The sequence below is a fragment of the Ctenopharyngodon idella genome, chromosome 5 (assembly GCF_019924925.1).
Source record: "Ctenopharyngodon idella isolate HZGC_01 chromosome 5, HZGC01, whole genome shotgun sequence".
Taxonomy (NCBI): Eukaryota; Metazoa; Chordata; class Actinopteri; order Cypriniformes; family Xenocyprididae; genus Ctenopharyngodon; species Ctenopharyngodon idella.
The window spans coordinates 33,127,166-33,149,672 of record NC_067224.1 but is presented as its reverse complement, the minus strand read 5'-3'; the positions used below and the strand labels follow the sequence as shown (position 1 = coordinate 33,149,672).

The 22,507-nt window shown below is 36.5% G+C and overlaps 1 protein-coding gene across 5 annotated transcripts in view; it reads left to right on the top strand.

Moving 5' to 3' along the window:
* The first annotated feature begins 2,309 nt into the window (after positions 1-2,309).
* Positions 2,310-22,507, top strand: part of arhgef28a (Rho guanine nucleotide exchange factor (GEF) 28a) — a 71,782-nt gene continuing 51,584 nt past the window's right edge. For all 5 annotated transcript variants that reach the window (XM_051893705.1, XM_051893708.1, XM_051893706.1 and 2 more), the window contains exons 1-3: positions 2,310-2,505; positions 8,215-8,261; positions 20,000-20,150. In XM_051893705.1, the coding sequence (XP_051749665.1) occupies positions 8,229-8,261; positions 20,000-20,150 (184 nt within the window). In that variant the 5' untranslated portion in view covers positions 2,310-2,505; positions 8,215-8,228. The remainder of the gene's footprint in view (positions 2,506-8,214; positions 8,262-19,999; positions 20,151-22,507) is intronic.

The following is a 22,507-nucleotide window of genomic DNA, read 5'->3' as shown; positions in this document are numbered from 1 at the left end:
GTAAAGCTGCTTTAAAACAATCTGTATTGTATAAAGTGATATAGCCTATATAAATAAAGGTGACTTGACTTGAATTAGGCAAATGATTCACAAGACTAATGAACGTTACAGCATTCACACAATTTAATGCATGGTATTTTACTTTATACTATTTTCAGGATCATTTAAAGGGAGAGTTCCAAAAAATTAAAATTCTGTCATTAATTACTTATTCTCATGTTGTTCCAAATGTGTAAGAGTGATATTCATCTTCAGAATGCAAATTAAGATCTTTTTGATGAAATCTAAGAGCTTTCTGTCCCTCCATTGACAGCTACGCAACTGAAACTTTGACGCTTAAAAAAGTTCATAAAGAGTAAAACTAATCCATATGAATTGAGTCGTTTAGTCCAAATTTTCTGAAGAGACTCGATTGCTTTATATGATGAACAGATTTAATTTAGGCTTTTATTCACATATAAACTTGATCGGCGAACATAAACAGTAGCTTAACGCATGAGAACAAACCTCTTGCGGAAGCTCAAATGTGCTGCGTAACACACGAGAATGAACCTCATTGGTTCTCACATGCATCAAGCAAACATGCTTGAGCTTCTGTTTACCACAACTGAGTTGATGAATGTTTGTTTATATGAACTAACCCGCTCAATTCATATGGATAAGTTTTACAATATCTTTATGAACTTTTTGAAGCATCAAAGTGTCAGTTGAGTTGCTGTTTATGGAGGAACAGAAAGCTCTCAGATTTCATCAAAAAGATCTTAATTTGTGTTCCGAAGATGAACAAAAGTCTTACCCTCATGTTGTTCCACACCTGTAAGACTTTTGTTCATCTTCAGAACACAAATTAAGATATTTTTGATAAAATCCGATGGCTCAGTGAGGCCTGCATCGCCAGCAAGATCATTTCTTTTTTCAATACCCAGAAAGCTACTAAAGACATATTTAAAACAGTTCATGTGACTACAGTGGTTCCACATTAATATTATAAAGCGATGAGAAACAAAATAACGACTTTATTCAACAATATCTAGTGATGGGCAATTTCAAAACAATGCTTCATGAAGCTTCGAAGCTTTATGAATCTTTTGTTTCGAATCAGTGGTTGAAAAAGGAAATGATCTTGCTGGCAATGCATGCCTCACTGAGCCATTGGAGTTTATCAAAAATATCTTAATTTGTGTTCCGAAGTTGAATGAAGGTCTTACGGGTGTGGAACGACATGAGGGTAAGTAAAAAATGACAATTTTCATTTTTGGGTGAACTAACCCTTTAACATCTCCTACCAGCTTGTTACTGATCGACCACTACGTGGTGCTCTACTTATATATATAGTTTGAAGCACAGACTCTTAACCTCTAGTGGGTTTTTCAGTAAAATTCTGTCTGTGATCCTTGGACTCAGTCCAGCCTGTTGAAGAACAGACAGGAAGGGTGGGCACACTGATTGACTTCCTCTCCATTTCCTGTTCAATTGCCAGGGGCACTTTGGGTAAACCAATCCTTTGACTTTAGTAGTGACACTACTTGACGTGTCTTTTTTTATCTGCACCGACCAGGCAGAGTAGGTGTTAGATGATTTAGGATTTAAGAGTGGAATGGTTGTATCCTGTTTCACGAGTGTGTTAACAGGATTTTTGTTATTTAACATGGATCATAACTGGCTTAAACCACAGCTGTGGTCTCTATCACTGGCTTGGTCAGATAGCATGCAATAGAAGAGAACCAATAATAACCTTTATGTTCTTTACCTACTATTCGATGTGTGACACCTTTTTTTCTTCAGCAATTTTGCTATTTTGTGTTTTAAAAGGCATTAAAATGTACATATATTAATTGTCATGTAATGCCAATTGCCAAAACATGTTTATAAGGAACATACTTTTAAAAGAGATTTTTAGGCCTACTCTTAGCACATTTATACTGTATGTTTGTTCATGAATAATAATGATATACGGAGCCTACTGCATAAATTTAATGTGTACTAGTCTATAATTATACAAAATGTGACTGTAACAAGCATGAACATGATAATTACAAGTAAGGATTAAAAAGTCTTCTAGGTTAACCAGCCTGAGACAATGTTTGGTTCCTAAACACGTGAGTGTCCTGTTGCAGTTTTCTCGCTTTCCTATTTGAATGTACGAGTCCTACTATGATGAAGGTTTAGCTCTTGAATATTAATTCGGTCGTACTGACGTTGCTTGGTTACCTTTCTGCAGGGTCCAGTCAAGTATCCTACTTAATATTCAGGAGCCAACCCCTCACCGTAGTAGGATTAGTTAATGTGCACTTAGGGGGGCAGGGCCATCATCACATACGGCGTTGAAGAGAGTGAGCACCGGTGGCGCATCCACAACCCGTGTCCATTCAAAACATTCGGCATTGTATAAGCGCAAGTCACAAACACGGATGTACCGACCGTGAGTCAGTCACGATACTTTGTAGAAGCAGTTTGAAAGCGTTACATTGTGAAGTTGAAGAGAATACACTCGTATGGAGTGAGGTAAGTGTTCTCGCATGTCTTGTACAGGTGCGGACACACTTAAATTAAAGTGCAGGAAAGTAGTTTTCCCGCGGCTTCTAAAACGAATCTTCTTTTTGCCTTCGAATATTGTTGTAAATGTTTCGGAATTGCTCTAAAGTTGTGCCGGGAAAAAGTAAGCGCCAGTGAAAGCTGTCATTGTTTGTAGTCAGTTGACAGTCGCAGCTATGGGAACTGGAGCGCACTGTTAAAATGTTTTCATCATTATAACAACATCTTTGTTTACATCCATTTAACTTGTCTGAAGCATTTCTGTCATTTCTACTCTATTTTATTTAAAGTGGTGGGGAAAAGTGCAGAGTTTATCACTACAGGATGTAACTTTGGCACCACTATTTGACTTGTTTTATAAATTGACGCTTTTTTAGGCAACAGTGTGTTTGCTATTCATATTACTGCAATTAATGTTAACAGCAGTAGCAGTGACTGTTTACATGCACAAAATGTTCTGGTGTTATATTATGATATAGAAATATGAATTAGACAACTGGTGTGTGTCTGTCTGTTTTAAGTTCATGTAAATAATCTAATATCCACCATAATTAAACATTCATTTATCTGTTCATGTCCACATGAAGATGTTAGTGAAAGGCTGAGCTAATGCATTTTTGAAGCAAGGAGATATTTAAGAGGCATCTCATAACAGTGGAAACTATTGGGAGATCAAGTGGGGCAGATAGTAAATAGATGTTCTGCAAAACATCTTGTGAGATTTACATGCGATATTCATATCCTGTTTTTATTTGGAGCCCTGCAGTGACTCTAACCCAAACCCTACTCATATCTCTTGCCCAAACCTTTTGGCAGCAAATGTGAATTAGTACATACTAGGTAGAATATACTTAACATAAATTGTGACCCTGAGTATTGTGGCTGTGTAGCAAGCAGAACTGTCATTAAAAGTGTTTTAAGCACTTGATTGTACAATGTTTGGGTTGCAGCCATGATTATGTTTACAGAAATCTAGTGGATGTATCAGAGCCAAACTGGAGGACGCAGAGAGAAAAAGGGGACGAGGGCATTGTGTCCTAGTAATCAGGAGTGATTTTGACTTCCTCCTTCCCCTGTTGTATCCTGCATGAATGGCATGGCCTGCGAGAGTCCCAGCCCTCACTTTCAGGCCAGAGAAAGAGAAATAGGAGGGTCTGGCATGAAAGGCACTTTGAAGTGCGCTCCTCATCAGTCTTTGTCTCTCTTCTTTGCTCTGTTGAATACTGAGCAAACAGAGGCAACAAAAGAATGCTTCACGGGCCTACAGGGAAGCTAGCGAATATCCCACAAGACTAATGTTAGTCTTGTCACATTTTAGAATGTTTAACAGAAAATGTCATTTTACATGAATTTTCCAGGTTGAAGACAAGTTAAACTCAGTCAATAGTGTCTGTGTGGCATAATGTTGATTTACCATGAATAATTTTATTGGTAGTTTTCTTAAAAATCAAGGTTATGGTGTGGCACTCATGAAAGTAAATTGGACTTCTTGGGATTTTGGGAACTTAATTTAAAAGCAGAAATGTGAAGCTTGCTGTTTTGTAAAATCACTTCCATTAATTCTTATAGCTTAATATTTTGAAGAAGTTTTTTATGTTTTCAGTTAAATTTTAGTCTAAGTTTTAAATAATTTTTATTATACATTTTTAAATATTCTTATATAGATTTATTTCAGTTAACAAAAACACTTTTTAAGTTTTAGTTAAAGTCCCACTGTAGTCAATAATTTTATCCCTTAAAACTCATCTTTGATCACCAAAATGATATATTTAAAAAAAAATTCACAGGGAAAAAAATTCTTCATGCCTTAAAATAGCTTGAATGTAACTCTACACCCTTGCTTCATTTAGTATACGTGGATCTATGAATATGCTTATTAGCCCCGCCTCCACTCACTCACACGATTTCATTTTCATTTTTGGTATCACTTACAAAATGGTATCACTTTTTACAACCTCGGACACAACGGTAATTAATATGATTAGCCTTTTGCTTGACTACGTTATCAAACAGCTAATAATGTGTTGCTAATGCTACATGACTCCCTTGCTTCAGAGCGGTTATCGTTAATGATATGCTAAAGCCCGCCCGCATGTTGACGTGATTGGTCACAAGGTAGTTTGTGACGTAAGAAACAACAGCGATTTTAAACCACGTTTTTTAAACTCTCTTTAGATCACTGCAGACAAAATACTCACCAATGGTGTTGACTTATGAATTTGCACATGGTTTGTCTTAAAGCATATTTAAAAACTCCTCATAGACATAGAAACAACATTAAAAACTTGATTTTCACCACAGGGGGACTTTAAAGATAACAACACTGTTCTGAACTTGAAAAGTAAAATCTAAAATGCACTCATTGATTCATTCATTGGTGCTGGGAAACAAACTTTTGTTAAATCTCGTCACCACTTTAGTTAAATCTCAAATACCTCATAATTTTCTTTGCTACCATTTTGACCTGATAAAGGTTGTAATTGTGATGGATTGAATGGTACACAGAGTAATACAGAAGACATCTGGCATGTGTCAGTAGACTGCAGGTGGAATCTGAGCGCGTCTGGCTGAAGTCAGCTTGATTTCACCCAGAGAAACTGAAGCAGACACAGGTCACTCAGGGCACCTCTCGCTCTCGCTCTCGCTCTCGCTCTCGCTCTTGCTCTGTTTGTGTTTTGTTTTTCTGCTGTCTCTTGCTCCGTCTTGTTCATTCGGTTTGTCTGTCTTTTTTAGAGAGAGTTTCGTGAAATCGTGCGTGCCTGTGTTTGTTATAAAAGCTGTCTGTTCAGCTGGTACTGTGGAGTCCACCTTTATGTCATACTTAGGGTGTGGCAATTACACCATAAAAGCCCTGATAACACTTCAAACCCCTTAATGCCTTCCAGGTAAAACTGAATCTGCCAGTGCATGGGAGAGAGAGAGAGATCATGATAATACGGTATCATTGTTCTGCCTGATAAAAAGAAGAAACACACATATGATTAACTAGTAAGCCTCAAAGACCTCATAAAGTATAATTTCATATAGTGGACTCCAGTGCACCTGTTGGCTTATTGTGGTTTAGACAGAGAAAAGATATTTGTTCCCAGTGTTTAAGGCCTGACTGGTTGGGATTGTGTAACAGAGGCTCAGTCTCTATCAAAAGGTTGATCAGAGTCAAAGAGTCTCTGAGCTTCAGGCAAAACCATCGGACAGCCGTCTCTGTTTCGATTTCCTTATTTATTCATTCATTCTTTAACAAATATACAACATACATTTGGGATATGTTCACCAGGGCTGTTAGTCTTTGTCTAACTATGCAGTATTCATGGGTTGTGTCTCAGTGTGTTTGTGTGTGTAATATGCGTTATTGGATCTGTAGGCTGTATTGAGTTACAGGTGACGCCATCGTCCCATGAAAAGTCACCCACTATGCCAGCGTTTGTGTGACAACAACAAACAGAAATCTTGTTTTTAAATGTCTCGCACGTACACTTTCCTTTGTGAGTAGCACCAAATTATGTGATTTATAAAGAACTAATGTCTGAAACACACATTGTGACCTTGACCAAACAAAACACCCTATCATTAACTCCTAAGAATGAAGACAGCAGGTAGAAACTAGAAGGGCTTGGCAGCCTGATGCTATTAAAGGACCATTGTCACAAACAATTTATTTATTTTATTTATTTTTTATTTTGTATCTGATGTATCTGTGTATGGAAACACATAGAATGCTGCAGAAATGAGTCCTAAAACCTGGAAAAGAGTTAGCATTTTTTAACTTCCAGTTCCATATTTCTAAAGTCACTGGGATTTTTGAATGGGTAGTTAATGGGTTATTTCACCCAAAAATAAAATTTCTGTCATTAAAGGGGATAGTACACCCAAAAATTATCCCATGATTTACTCACCCTCAAGCTATCCTAGGTGTATATGACTATTTTTTTTTTTTCAGACGAACACAATCAGAGATGTATTTAAAAATATCCTTAGTCCTTAAAGGTTTATAATGGTTGTGAATGGGGGGCCACGTTTTGATGCCAAAAATAATGCATCCGTCCATAAAAATAAAAAAAAGTAATCCATACAACTCCAGGGGGTTAATAAAGGTCTTCTGAAGCGAAGCAATGTGTTTTTGTAAGAAAAATGTCCATATTTAAAACTTTATAAATTCAACTAATTTGCCTCCGGTGGACGACCGTACGTAGAATGCGCAAGTCAATTTGCAGCGGAAGAGTATCCTTTGACCTGACTCACAGCATAATGATGAACGCGGAGGCACAGAGGATAGAGCAAAACAAATCACCGGTTGCGGATTATAAGTCTAAAATGATAATTTTTAAAGAAAAATATCAGAGGATTTCGATATAAGAAAAGAGGAGCTTAAATTTGTTGCACAAGCCCTATTTGTCTGAACCGCGAGAGGCGTCTAAGCTTACAATACTCCTACATCCTGCGACATACATCGCGTCAGAGGATTACTCATTCTGTGTACGGTCGTCCACCGGAAGCTAGTTATTTGAATTTGTAAAGTTGTAAATATGGATATTTTTCGTACAAAAATACATTGCCTTTATTAACCCCCTGGAGTCGTATAGATTACTTTTATTTTATGGATTGATGCATTATTTTTGGCTTCAATACACGGCCCCCCATTCACAACCATTATAAACCTTGGAGGACTAAGGATATTTTTAAATATATCTCCGGTTGTGTTTGTCTGAAAGAAGATAGTCATATACACCTAGGATGGCTTAAGGGTGAGTAAATCATGGTATAATTTTCATTTTTGGGTGAACTATCCCTTTAAGTACTCTCCCTCAAAACCTTCGTTCATCTTCAGAACACAAATTAAGATATTTTTGATGAAATCCAAGAGGTTTTTATAGCCTAACTTTAGCTTTCAGTTTGGCTTATAAATAACATCATCACTACAGCACTCAAAATGCTCATCTGAGCTGCCTATAAATAAAGTGATAGTTCACCCAAAAATAACCCTCATTTCAAGTTTAATTTTGAACATGTTCACAGCTTACTCAATGGACAAAAGCACAATTTCACCAATTTTAGTTCAAGCATGTTCACATGTGTCGTCTGTTAGGCTGAGCTCTCCCACCTGTTGACTGCAAGAGAGAACATGGCAGCAGTGCTCGGGCCGAGAGCGAGTTAGACAGAGAGAGGGCTGCGTTTTGATGGACGCTGTGTTCTGACATTCGGAGGATCAAAAGATTAAGCCCTCTGTTGTCTGCACAGCCATGTGAACATGTCCCAATTAAAAGGCAAGGTTTTTGTTCCCATCCCTCTCGGAGGATTTGGCCTAATTAAAAGAGAAGTCAGGTGACTCAATGAGTCAGCAAAATAAAATCATTGTGATTGTCCTTTTTTTATACTTGTTTGATTGTTTATGACAGCGTAAGTGACGTCAAATACTCTTTCTCTTGGCCTTTTTGTCCCTTGTGTACTTTATTCTCTTTCTCTCTGTGCCAGTGTTCAGTTAAATGTCGTGTTTTGTTTTTGTGATGAATAGATGTTTGTTCTCTCAGGGTTTTGCAACTGGTCTCTTGTGCAGCACTCACATGTGAGGGGCTGTTCTGCTCATACGTGCTTATTTCTACAGATGTGTTTGGTTTAAGGTGGCTTATTTGTGCGTGTGTGTGTCTTTGCTGTGTATTATACATGTGTTCTCTCTCCTTTCAGGTGCTGCTGCTATAATGGAGCTCAGCAGGGGAGAGGTGCCGCTTTATGTGAGTCTGACAGAACAATTTTCATTTTATTCCATATATCTTTCTCTCACCTTCTTCTTCTCTGTTTTTCCTGATGTCCTGTTTCTTTCTTTTTAACTTTTTTTTAACTTAAATTTCACCCTTTCATTCCTTGTTTCCCTGTTCCTTTGGGATCTGTCCATTCATTCACCTGAGTGCCAAATGCAAAACTCATTTATTAAAGACTTTGTATGACTGTGCATGAGAGAGAAACTACTCCAGAAACTATTCTGGTCGTCCAGCTTCTGCATTGTACGGACAGTGTCTCTCATAACCGTGTGTGTATTGTGTTTATAACATCACAGAGAACAGGAACGGAAAGTTTAACAAATGATATGGTACAGTTGGTGTTTTCAGTTGTTCATTACCTTAGACTTGTGAATTTGCCTGTCTATCTGGAAATAGGCATAGCTATTATGTCTTAAAGGGATAGTTCACCCAAAAATGAACATTGTCAAATTATTATTATTTTTTTGAACTCCACCTCATGTTGTGAATGTCTTTTTCTTCTTTTGTGGAACATAAAAAGATATTTTAAAGAATGTTTTAAAGGGTTAGTTTACCCAAAAATGAAATTTCTGTCATTAAGTACTCACCCTCATGTCGTTCCAAACCCATAAGACCTTTGTTCATCTTCAGAACACAAATTAAGATATTTTTGATGAAATCCGAAAGTTTTTTTAATCTTCTATAGAAAGCAACGAAATTACCACATTCAAGGTCCAGAAAAGTAGTAAAGAAATCGTTAAAATAGTCCAAGTGACTACAGTGGTTCAACCTTAATGTTATGAAGCGACGAGAAAACTTTTTGTGCGCAAAAACAAAACAAAAATAACGACTTTATTCAACAATTTCCTCTCTACCCTGTCATTCTCCTACGCAGTTTATGTTGCAGACACATTTCTGAGCTTCCGTGTTCTACGTCCGAATGCCGACTCTGCTGTTTTGATGTAAACACGGATGCGCTGCACTGCATCAACTGCATAGGAGACTGACAGGGTAGAGAGGAAATTGTTAAATAAAGTCATTATTTTTGTTTTGTTTTTGCGCACAAAAAGTATTCTTGTCGCTTCATAACATTTAAGGTTGAACCACTGTAGTCACGTTGACTATTTTAATGATGTCTTTACTACTTTTCTGGACCTTGAATGTGGTAATTTCGTTGCTTTCTGTGGGAGATTAAAAAACCTCTCGGTTTCATCAAAAATATCTTAATTTGTGTTCCGAAGATGAACGAAGGTTTTGCAGGTTTGGAACGACATGAGGGTGAGTACTTAATGACAGAAATTTAATTTTTGGGTGAACTAACCCTTTAACTGCTGTTGTTCATAAAATGACAATGACGTTCATTATATGGCCAAAAATCTCACCCTTACCTCTTTAGTAAATGATGGCAGTGTGTTTCCTCGATTCAAATTTCTAGGTGTCCAGTAGCCTTAATGGCTGTTTATTATTTCTAGTCACTGTGACAGAGACCCAAAGAAAGAACTCTCTGTAAGCGTTAAGATTTATAAAGAAATGGCAGTCTTTTTTTAACTAGCTGTTAAGGTCTAGTCCCTTCATTAACTTCCTTAGATTATTTCTAAGAAAACATTACACTACTGTAAGTCTTTTCACACTAATTATTTACAGCTCCCTCAACCTGAATTTCCAGTGAAGCTGCTTCAATGACATTTACATTTATGCATTTGCCAACTATGCAAAGCTAATTACAGTGCAACCAAGCTATATGCACATGTTTGGGAATCAAACCCATGACCTTGGCCCATGAAACTATAATCCAGTTTCTTATCTACATGTCTTTTTTCTATACTACTTTGCTGAACCATTTTAGCTGCCACATTTATCCAAACTGACTGGAGCAATGCTGCTGTAAAAACCTAGATCACTTCTTGCAAGGTTTAAACCTTCAAACTTTTTGTTACCAGCCCAAATCTTTAACTCCAAGACTACAGGAGTAGATGTTTGAAAGCTGTTGTGAATTCTGAAGCTCTCTTCATCATTTGCTGGCTCAGCTGTATAATCACAGTGTGTGGGGTGCAAGAGTGTCGCACAATCCTTCTCTGTGACCTCATTATGAAAAAGGGGCACTATGTGTTAGTTGTGCAAGCTTTTTAAGGTGTGTGTGACTGCGATGGGGATAATGTGTTATTGTAAGGGGATATTTTGAGAGTTTATAGCAGACTTGCATAGTGTCAACTCTCAACTCCCAGTACGGCACTGCAGACAAACAGTCTCATTCACTCGGAGCTAAAAGCAATTAGTGTGTGTGAATGTGTGTGTGTGTGTGTGTGTGTGTGTGTGATAAATGCTTTCAGGTGTTTCTGGTCCCTTGTAGCTAAGGCACCTATTTGTGGTTGAGAGAGTGTGGTTTTTCACTTTTAAAGATGTGCTCCTTGATCAGCTGGTCATTCTGAACAAAAAGGGGTTATATATGCTTCAGAAGAACTGCGTTGACTGTGAGGAGCAGCGTCCTGTAGTTGCTCAATGTATCCGTGTATTGCTTCAGCCAGAGGTCAATATGGAGTAATGTGATTTTATTTTCAACACCCATTTCTATTTGATGTTTGAACTCAAAGCAAAACTTTAGTGGTTGAATTGCTGCTGTTGTGTTTTTATTAAGAAATCAGTCAGAAGGCAGTCACTGTTGGTACTGGCCATAGACAGTATAAATTCTTGTTCACATAAGGTTGGATGCAACTGAACAACACAAATGTATTTTTCACACCAAAAATTTGTCTTATGTCGAATTTTGAAGTGCAATTTTTTTGAAAGTAAAATATTATTATATTAAAATAAATGAAACAATTTAAATATGTTTTCTATTTTAATATATTTTGAAATGTAATTTATTCCTGTGATGGCAAAACTGAATTTTCACCATCATTACTCCTTTTGATCAAGTCACATCATCCTTCAGAAATCATTCTAATATGCTGATATGGTGCTCAAGAAACATTTCATATTATCACAGTTGAAAAATATTGTGCTACTTAATATTTTTGTGGGAACAGTCATATATTTTTCAGGAACCTTTGATAAAGATCAACATTTATTAAAATGGAAATCTTTTGTAACATTTATAAATGTTGTTTTTACTGTCACTTTTGTTAAAAAAAAAAAAAAAAAAAAAATCTTACTGAATCCAGTTTTTTGAACATTTAGCTATAAGTTAAGTAGCTGTATGACAATGACTCCACAGGCATCTCTTATTGTTTCATCATTTACTTTGCTCGTCAAAAACAAAACACCATATGAACGCAACCGTATTAATGTCATACTAGCCGTTAGCATGTGCTCTAGAGTTTTGTTTTTTGTGAAACATGACAGGGGATTAGGAATGAACATAAACGGTGCATAAACGATGTAATCGATTACCTTGATACGTTGATTCAGCCCTAGACTGCAGTTAATAGAGACATCATTACTGTGTGTGCTTCTTTAGTAGATCTAAGTGGGTTCAGTTTGTGAGTGTGTATAAGCATGGCCCTGTGTCCCAGGGTGTGTCTGGATATTGTCGGTCCGACCAGAGTCTCACCTGGTGTGTGGAGACATGAGAGGAATGTTTAATGAGTCATAGTCAAGGAGAGCAAGTTTCAAATCACCTGGTAAAGAAAACAACCCAGTGGTTTTTCCTACCATATTAGAGCCAGAGCAACTTTCCATCGAAACTTTCATTGAGTTCAAATGACGTTACTAGATCTGAGACGTCCATGTTTTGTTAATCTTTGAAACACAAATGAAGATATTTGTAATAAAACATGAGAGATTTCTGTCCCTCCACTGAAAGTCCATTAATCCAGAACTTTTACTTTTCAAAAAGTTCATAAAGAGATTGTAAATGAAATCCAAATGAATCAAGCGGTTTAATCCAAGTCTTTTGGAGAGATATGATTGCTTAGTCATAAACAGATTTAATTTAGCCTTTTATTCACCTATAAATGCTAATACACACATATTCATCGAGCACATCAAATATGGTAAACCCAGAATGTTTTTTTCCCCTTATTGTACTAGAGCCCTAGTAACTTTTTATAGACTTTGTTTAAATAACATTACTGCAGATTTGTAATGTCCATTGTTTATTTTTAGACATACTTTGACAGTTAAGTTAACATGTTTTCATTTGTACTTATATTCGATATTGACTAAAATATATTCTATAAAATATAAGTTCTGCAAAGTAACAGCTAAATTATGTAAGTTTAATTTAAATGCGTTTAATCTTTTCTTGTCTAAACTATGAATACCATATTCCATCGTAGAACACTTACACACTAGGTTTGGTTTGTCCAAACTGTTGAATGCAGCAGGGTTATATAAACATGTCTTCTTGACTAGTTATGAATGATAAGAAGTACTCTGCGCACAGCAGAGATATGAGGACATGTTTGACATGTTTTGTTTCCTAAACATCATTACAGAGATAGTGAAGTCTGGCTCTGTGTGCACTTTCTTCTGTGAAGTGAGGAGAGCTCTGTTGATGTTTGACTGGAACAAACAGCATTGAGAAAAAGGCCTCTGTGTTTGTCTGTCAGTATTTTGATAACACTGAATAAACTGCAGCTAGGGAACCACAGAGTGCTGATAGTATATGATCAAATAGAGGGAGTTAGGTTGACCATATTTAGTGTAGGGCATTTCAAACTTTTTCATGCCAAGGATCCCTAAATATAAAGAACCTCTTAGAAGGGACCCATTTCCTGAAATACACTTTCAAAACTAAAATGTTTTTAATAAGAATTTAATACTTTTATTCAGCAAGGACACATTCAGTTGATCAAAAGTGTCAGACATTTATTTTGTTATAAAAGATTTTATTTGTGTCCATCAAACTTTCTGTATCGTGGTTTCCACAAAAATATTAAGCAGCACAACTGTTAATACTATTAATAATAATGATAATGTTTCTTAATAATAAATTAATAATAAAAATAAATTTTCTTGAGGAAAATCAGCATATTAGAATGATTTCTGAAGGATCATGTGACACTGAAGACTGGAGTAATGATGCTAAAAAAAAAAACTACATATTTCACAATATTACTGTATTTTTAATCAAATAAATGTGCCCTGGTGAGTATAAGAGATTTCTTTCAAAAACATCAAAAAAATCGTACTGACCCCAAACTTTTGAATGGTATAGTGTGAAGACAATTACATTATTGGTATGTCTGTGCACTGGACAGTGCTGATTATGCTAGTAGATGGTTCTCTAGATGTTCAGCTTTCTACATTAGCTGAAGTGTTAAGTGATGTGGGTCATGTTTCCTGCTGGCATGACTCCCTCAGTTATGTCATAAAGCATATAGAACTGCAACGCTTCAATCTTGGACGTTTTTGGAAAACTGGAATCTGTTGTGAGTCATGTGGAGTCCTTGGGAGGCTATTTGAACAATCCTCTCACGTGGCACTATGAGCTCGGAAAGAATCCTGTGCACTGTGTTCTTCCTATTCCTGTGTACTGCTTTGGATATCAGTTGGAATCGCAAGGAAGGCATTTCCTCTATAGACACATGATACTCTGTTCTGGTTAAACACTTACCTACAGAATATGGATGTGAAATTTAGCTAAAATTATATAGATGCGTTGAGCAGAACAGCTCAGATAAAAACAGAATGATTTTGTGCTGATGTTGACCTAAACAAACCTGCCCACGGGGTGCTGAGATGTTAATTGAAATGTCATCAGTATCAAAGGCCCTGTTTACACCTGCATTTTGGTTGATCGGATTACAAGTGGACGACGCTAAATACAGGTGTAACAAGGTGTAAAACGTTTTGAGCTTGTTTACTTTCGACCACTTCCAGAGGTAGTCGAAAATGCATTCAACCGGATTGCTTTCGTAGTGTAAGTGCTCATGTGGTCGAATGTGTTTGAACAGCCACTAAAGACGCCTACTCTCTTGCCTGCTGACCTAATGCGTAAACATTATGGGAAGCGCGCTAGCCAGATGGGTTTAAAACTTTGTTGAAGACCCAAGTTTGGTTTGAAGATGAAAAACGTACCAAACACAAATGTTGTCTCATCATTCCTGACAGCGTTCGGTGTGGTCTTGTGGCTGTCAGAGCAGAAACAAAAGCTGTATGTTTTTCCTTCGTTTCTGGGCGCGTTCATATGTTAATTACGTGAGCTTATTTTGTCCATTAGATTGAAAGATCTGAAAAAACTCATACATTCACCTGCGCATAGACCCTCCCCTCGAAGATATCAGGACAGAAGATGTTGAAAATAGACAAAACAGACGGATTAAAACACCAGGTGTGAACGGGTGTGTGTCTCCCTCGTCTACTTGTGATCCGATCGACCAAAATGATACCAGGTGTAAACAGGGCCAAACAGTTTCTAGCTGACTAAACGGCACTTATCGATCAGCTCTGACTGTGCGCTAATGGCAAGCTTTAATTGACTTATATTTGACCATTTTGAATGTGATGGTCACTAATACCACTAAGCTTTTTTTTATCCATCAGTTGAACACCTGAGATTTATCCTATTTATCTCTTTATAATACCAAAAATATTATTCTGGCTTTGGGTTTACCTTATCAGATTATGTAATTTGATATTATTACATCTTACAAATTCTTCTTACTATTTTTGCCCCCAATTTGGATCCCACAAAGATATTCTAAGATATAATCACATTCTTTGAGATTCTTTCCCTGTTTTGTTCGGACAGGAACACCATGATCAAAGAAAATCCAACAGGTGATTATCTCTAATGAAGAGGACATTTCTAGAAATACTATTTCAGCTCCCTAAGAAGATTATGCTTTGCACAGACTGCATATTTCATAGCTTGTCAGTAAAGCTTGAGGTGTTTGGTCAGTTGGCTTGTCTTTTGAAAGTCAGCTACACCATATACTGTACATATTGGGTGGGTGCTGTCAATGACATCTGTATTTGATTAAATATTTAATTACTGAATATTTATGGTCAACAAGTGACAGTAAAATGGTGTTGATTTGTCGGTTTAATTTAATGCAGGATGTTTTCAAGCATCAAATTACAGCAAAAAATATGATCTTAACATATTGTTCCCTTCGGTACTGATGTTGATTGATTGAGAAAAGCAATCTTAACATAACATCGATCCTGAGTGTTTTTATTATTTATTTATCATGGAATTCATGCATATCGCAAGCTTCTGGTGAAAAACTAACTATGTTAGCAAATAGTAGAGTAGGAGATAAGCTATTTCCCTATCTGCAAATCTTAACACAAAGAAAAATGCTGAATCACACAAGCAGTCACAGACAGCATTCACCCAGCTCACAGTCCACCATACAAGAGTTCAGAGGTCACAACAGTGTTGTTTCACATTAAATAATGACTAATAAAAATGTGACATTTTAATGAGTTTGAGTAAAGCATGTTACAAATGTATTTATTTTATGTATTTTATTTTATTCATGTAAATTTATATTGAAAGGTTTTAAGACATTTGATCATATTCTGCAAAGGCTGTTGATAAATGATAAACAAAACAGACATTTTATAATCAGAATGTTAAAATTATGATCGTAAATTATTTTGAATTTAAATATTTCTGGTGTATAATAACAACCTATCCCTGTGTCACATAATTGACCGAACCTCTAGTAAATAAGTGACCATTAATATGTTAATGTTTATAATTCTAAAACTTTGGCACGTTGTTCTGAAACTAACTCGACTGGTTAGAAATAGGAATAATTTAAAAAAAAAATTGCACAGACATTCATCACATACTGTTACACCTATTTCTGTCATAAATAAAGTGGATGATTTGTGTGAAAAAAATTGTGATTTGTGATGTTGTGTATCAGACTAGATGATGTAAAATGTGAGATGCACAGACGTCTGAAAAAGAATCACCATTGAGTAGCAGTGCTTACCTAAACATGCATTTGGACATGAGTCCTGTTTAAACATGAGAACCTATTAGACATGTGACGATATTCGGTAATATGATATATCACGATAATGAATATGCACGATATTGTTACTGTGGGCACTTCAAAATACCGTAAATAATAATTTATTACCAATTATTAAAATTTTTATAATGCATTTAAGAATACTTTCCCCATCAACCGTATAAAATGCACAACACCGCTGTATTCTGCGTCAAAGGGACACGCGCTCAGATGTAAACAAGGCCAACGTGCACGAGAAGCACACGGCGGAACGAGTGAAGGAGACGCGCTGAATGAAAGTGCACGTTCACTCCCTGACAGCAGAGGGCGCTGATGGAACAGCAGAATGCAGCGGTTACCCCGGAAACCCCGCAAACAAAGCAACTAGGCTAGTGAAGTTTTTAAAATGCTTCAAACAGCCATTCAGTTTTTTGTAATCTCAGTGTTGTTCATCACACCACCAAATACTTAATAGCCTACTTAAAGACTTAATAGGCTATTTATTTTCAAACTTAAACATTTTTATATTTTAATCTGGACAACATGCCCTAATGATTAGAAATGTTCTGATTATTTGTTATTGTTCAGTAAAACTATGAGACATACGGCTTCATTAGTTAACATGTTAATTCATTATTACCAAACTAACAATGAAAAATACTTATAAAACATTAATTATTCTTAGTTAATGTTAATTTCTTAGTTAACATTACTAAAATCAAAAGAACTTATTTAATGGACCTGAGGTAAAACTAACAATGATCAGTTGTATTTCTTAACTAACATTAACAAAAAATAATACTTTCTGTAACAAATATAGCTATTGCTCAATCTTAGTTAATGCATTAAATAATGAGACCTTATTGTAAAGTGTTACCTGTTGTTCTTTATAGCCTAATTCTTTTGCACCTTAATCTGTTTGAAAATTTTACTTTATATATTTTTTTGTGTATTGTATTATTGTAATTAAACATTTGGAGTTCTTTTTATTACAAAAAGAGTTCTTAAACCTGTTATAATATAACACTTTTTTTTGCAACTTATTTCAATATTGTAATATTGTAATACCGTATACCGTAATAAAAGCTTTAGCAATTAATCGCAACATGAAAATTTGATACCGTCACATGCCTAGAACCTATACACACACTTCTCAGATGGCAGTGGTTATGTCATTGGTAAGGGAACAAACACATGCCATCCATAGGGACCAGCAGTGTATTAGTGAGGTGTTTTTCTTCCAGGAACTAGTCTGTAAACAGGTGCTAGAGACAATAACATCCCCTCATCGATCCAAGGAGTAACTGCAGCTTCTACTCTTTTCCTCATTTATAAGCCAGCATGACAACAAGACTAAACATGACAAAGCGTGCACTTGCTAACTGCTCTGTTCCATCTGTTGTTTGCAATATTTGAAATATAATCATGAGGTTGAGTAAATATTTTTGACGTGCATCATTTTCTAAATCGAGCATCAATTTATAAATCATTTTTTTGTCGTATTTTGTCTTGCCAGTAAAAATATCTTTAAAACAAGCCAATTTTGTGAGATATGTATGAATGTGTGTGTGATTTATTTTATTCAGTTTGAAGTCTTTTGACTTTTTTTTTTTTTTTAACTCAAGTGTTGCAATGTGAAGCAGCTATTTTTACACTGATGCCAGACTTATTATTCATTTCTTATGAATAATCTCATCTCTTGGTTTGACTCCTTTAGTTTCCAAATAAAACGATAAAATAATCAAGTACCTTTATGTTTTTAGTGCTTAATTTACTGGATTTTCAAAAAAAAAAGGGAATTATTAAAATAGAAATCATTTGATATTGTAAGATTTTGGACAGACTAGCCATAATATTTGAATCTGTGCAGTTGCGAGACAGTGAGGAAAGAAATGAGAGGAGGTGCAGAAAGATGGAGGGAGAGAATCCCATGCTCATCATTCATCCCCATGAAGTGCAGTGCCTGAGAAAAGAGGAGAGACCGTACTTTCCCTCATTCTCACACCAAACCTGCTGTGTATCCCTTCTCTCTCTCTCCATCACTATTTCTGCAGGGCCCCTTAAATGACAGGAAGTGAGGGAGACGTCTGGTGAAGGAAGGCAAACAATCAAACAGGGGGCTTTATGTTGAATGGAGGGAGAAAGAGAAAAGTGCCTTGTCACACACATGCCCCCGGCGAGACTGAATTTACTGTTCACCTCCCTCTTTTACAGGGTGTTTCTTTGATCCAGGGTCTGTTTAATGAAATTGAAGCGTGGAATTATGGGTAAATGTCTATGGGCCGTGTGTGTGTTGGGAAGTGCGTGTGAATGCCTGCATTGATGATGGTGATGGATGATTGTGCTTTTGGATTTGTTATTTTTCGTGTGCTTGTGTTGATATACACGATTGCTCTGTTTTCATTTTGGATAACTTTCCATGCTTCTGGTTGTATTATGTTTGAGATATTGTGACTTCATTTCTCATGTATTTAGCACACTTGCACTTTGTTTATTGTAACGTTGATACCATTCTGTATACATCTCATATTTCATATGAACATGAAGATGGTTAAACCTTGTTATAGTGTCCATAGCATTAACAAATGTTATGCATTATGTCATGTACATTCAAATAGTTATAAATATCACAAATGTTTTATTCATATACAGTATTTTCAAACATGATACATGAACCATTGTTCTTAATGTTTGTTAACTTGATAAATAATTTAAAAGTTAATTTCATTTTTATCTATTTCTCTTCCATGAGATCACAGTCAAAAAATGGGGTTGTATATTTTGATTGGAGGAGGAAACAATAGAGCCGAGCTCTGTACTAATCAAGATGTATGACCTCATGCTTTTGATAATGAGACCGCCCTCTGATTAATCACCGTAATTACTTTGTCAGCATTTAAGACTCTCAATATGAAAAAAAAATACATATTTGAAATCCCATACTTGAACTTCATACTAAAAACCAATACCAGTTTGTTCCACAAATCAGACTTTGTACACGCTTCCTATAGATTTTTAATTCACAAAAATCAAACGTGTTTCATAACCAGGCTCAGTACTAGCACAGACGGTTCATTTGTCTCTCATAGAGTCAGTCTGATGATACTGTTGATCTGCGACAGCTGCATGAGACAAAAAAGAAGCATTTACATAAACATTCAGCCTCTGTTTAGACTTCAGATACACTTTAAATAAAGAATAATGGTTCACAGTTTTTTTTTTTTGCATTCAGTATCTACACAGGTTTGAGGGTTTAGGACAGAAAGCTGTGTTTTTGTTGTTTTCTGTTGGGAAACACATGGGAACTGGGCTGGTTTTGTGGTGTGTTTTTTTTTTTTTTTTTTTTTTTTTTTTTTTTTGCTTTAAATTTACATCATGATTTTGCTATGTCCTTTGCTGTGGTATAACCAAATTTCTATGCAAACAACTCTGTACAGGAGGAGCCCAATGTTCAGCGAACAAACAAAAAAGGCTGGAGATAATGGAGAACATTTCATATCCTCCTTTTTCACCTAACGCTGCTAAATCAAAGAAACTGGAGGTGCAGATTGCCCTCATATGGTATCAATCTACAGTGTGCTCCGGCAGCACCAGACATAACATTAACAGCATTAACAAGCTAATAAAACAACAAGAATCTCTCTCGCTTGCTCACTGATCTTCTCTCTCAATCTTTTCCGTCTGTCATTATTTCCCTCTGTTTAGTTTAAAAGCTCAGAGATTTGTCTGGGCTTTTAAAGTAAATTTCTAACAAATCCATTATGACATGCTGTGTGTAACAGAAATGATAATGTGGATGTAATTGTTTCTCTCTCTCAGGGTCAGGTGGAGGTCTGTGTGAAGCTGCAGGTGTTTCCGTGTGTTCAGGAGGAAGCTGACTACTATGTGGTCCTTGTGGGCTCGTCCCTTCACCATGTAACCACAGCTCACAGGGCCGAGGATCACTGCTCACTTAGATTCACTGTGCCTGGTGAGACACTGAATATATCACAGGATGTCATACATGCATATAGGGCCTTTTTCTTTGTCTGTGTAAAGACCTATTCATATCAACAAAGATAACTATAACAGTTCCTATATTAGCGTCAACAGCAACGCACAATAACATTCTATTTATTCTACGCTTACTCTGCTGTTTTGTCATCTGCCGCTTTCAGATGCTAATACTCTTTAAAGGGAACCTTATGCCCCTTTTTACAAGATGTAATATAAGTCTCAGGTGTCCCCAGAATGTGTCTGTGAAGTTTCAGCTCAAAATATCCCACAGATCATTTATTATACAATGCTGTAAATGCAAATTTTTGAGTGCAAGGAAAAACATACTGTATTCGTGCATGTATCTTTAAATGAGCTGCTGCTCCCCACCATGCTTTCAAAAGAGGGCGGAGCCTGTACAGCTTGTGCCTCAGATGCTCTGCCAAAAATGAACAAAACATCTGTTTGGTTTTGATTATCATCTCCATTGCGGCCACACTTACATAACATTGCAGTTCTTCGTCATCATAAAAGTTAATTGTTTGCATGCGTTTAAACTTCTGATAAATGGTTTTCTGAGCACACACATCCAAAGCACGCACACAGAAAGCTAGTTGTCAGATGGCGCGTCCTGTGTGTATTATCTTAGACGTCTTATTGCACTTAAACTGTATGTCAAAAATACATAAAGTTCACAAACACAGTCAGTTATGTCTGTGAACGTAAACAGCAGGGAAAGAAATCACATGTGTATATTACTGTAGATCTATGTATTAAATTGACAGCAACGTAATATACAGCTACCTACTGCTGTATAAGCTTTTAATATGAACCACATAACAAAAGAAAAACAGAAAATCATTCACTGCTCTTGATTAAATAACTTTAGTAGCTTTAATAAGAATACAGTTCTTACTTGAATGCTGCTGTTAAAGGCTCTGGCAAAAAGGTAAACATGGCAGACTGTGTCAAAGACTATAGATATAGAAAGACAGTTCACTCCTATTAGGCCAGATGGCAAATGGCACCCTAAACCCTCACGGTCTTCCTCTGAGTCCGCACTTTCACCCTACGGTCTTGTGGACACGAAAACGCAGCGGCCATTGTAAGTCCACAAGACCGAAAGTGCACATGAAGTGTGCCATTTAGGACAGGGCCTTACTTGTGAATGAGAGAAACTGCAACGCGAAAAATGGCGGAATACGTTCCGCCTTCTAAGTAAAAGCCAATCGCTGATTGGTATAGTCATCGCGTCATTGCAGCTGCCCTTAGAAGCTCCGGTTCCCTTAGGACTGCACATGCGCATTGGCTCGTCTAGCCTGAAAAATAAGCTTTTTTAACGCTATTTGAGCATGAAACGACATTTCTGGGACGTCAGTTCATGTCAGATTTTGTTGCTGATTTAAAATGTTATTTAATTGTGAGTTCAGCAAGCAGTTTTTGAGATGTCAGGATTACCCCATTCAAATAGATAGGACATGGATGCCCGAAATAGCTGCACGGAGGCGTTGCAAATAGGGGTGGGACCGTTTGCTGTAAAAAATCGAACCGTTCGGGTCCCCACCCACGGTTCGGCACGTGCTTGCACCGCGGTTGATCCCAAATCTGACGATGCATAATATCGTTTGTTGAAAACAACCTGCAAAACAGACGGATTCGGATAATTCTCGTTCAAGTCTTGCACCTAAACGGACAAATTCGCACCAAAATGATGTCAACATGCCCATCTTAGCGAGTATCCTAACAAAATAGCAGGTTATGGAGAAAAACGAGACAGACAACGCATGTGTATCAGTATCAGTGTACTGGATCTTTGAATTATGTCTTAAAAGGGACAGCAGTCCCTGTGTTTTAATGTTAATCGAACGACAAAGCACGAAGAAATCACTCTTGACTGAATAGCTTTTGTAACCTTAATAATGTTTCATCTTTATTTAACTATTCAAAGATGTTTATATGCAGTGTTATTTTATATTTGATTACTTTATTCAATTTCTTGTAAAACTATTGTTAGATGCCTGAAAAACCTGTAAAGCATTGTTTATTTTATTTGTATCTTATCTCTCATGTATTTATTTGTGCTGTTTCTTGTAGTTAGATTATTTGTTTTTATTTTCTTTATCTTTATTTGACAATTGTCCTATTTTTTTTTTTTTTTACTGAACAAAACACATACCGAACTGTACCGAAACCGTGACACTAAAATCGTAATACAAACCAAACCGTGAGAAATCTGAACCACCCCACCCCTAGTTGCAAATATGGCCGCAGAGTGAACAGACTTTCCTTGAAAGGGACTTTGACTGTGTACAGCTCATTTAGGGGAGGAGCTAAGCTAATAGAGTACCTCAG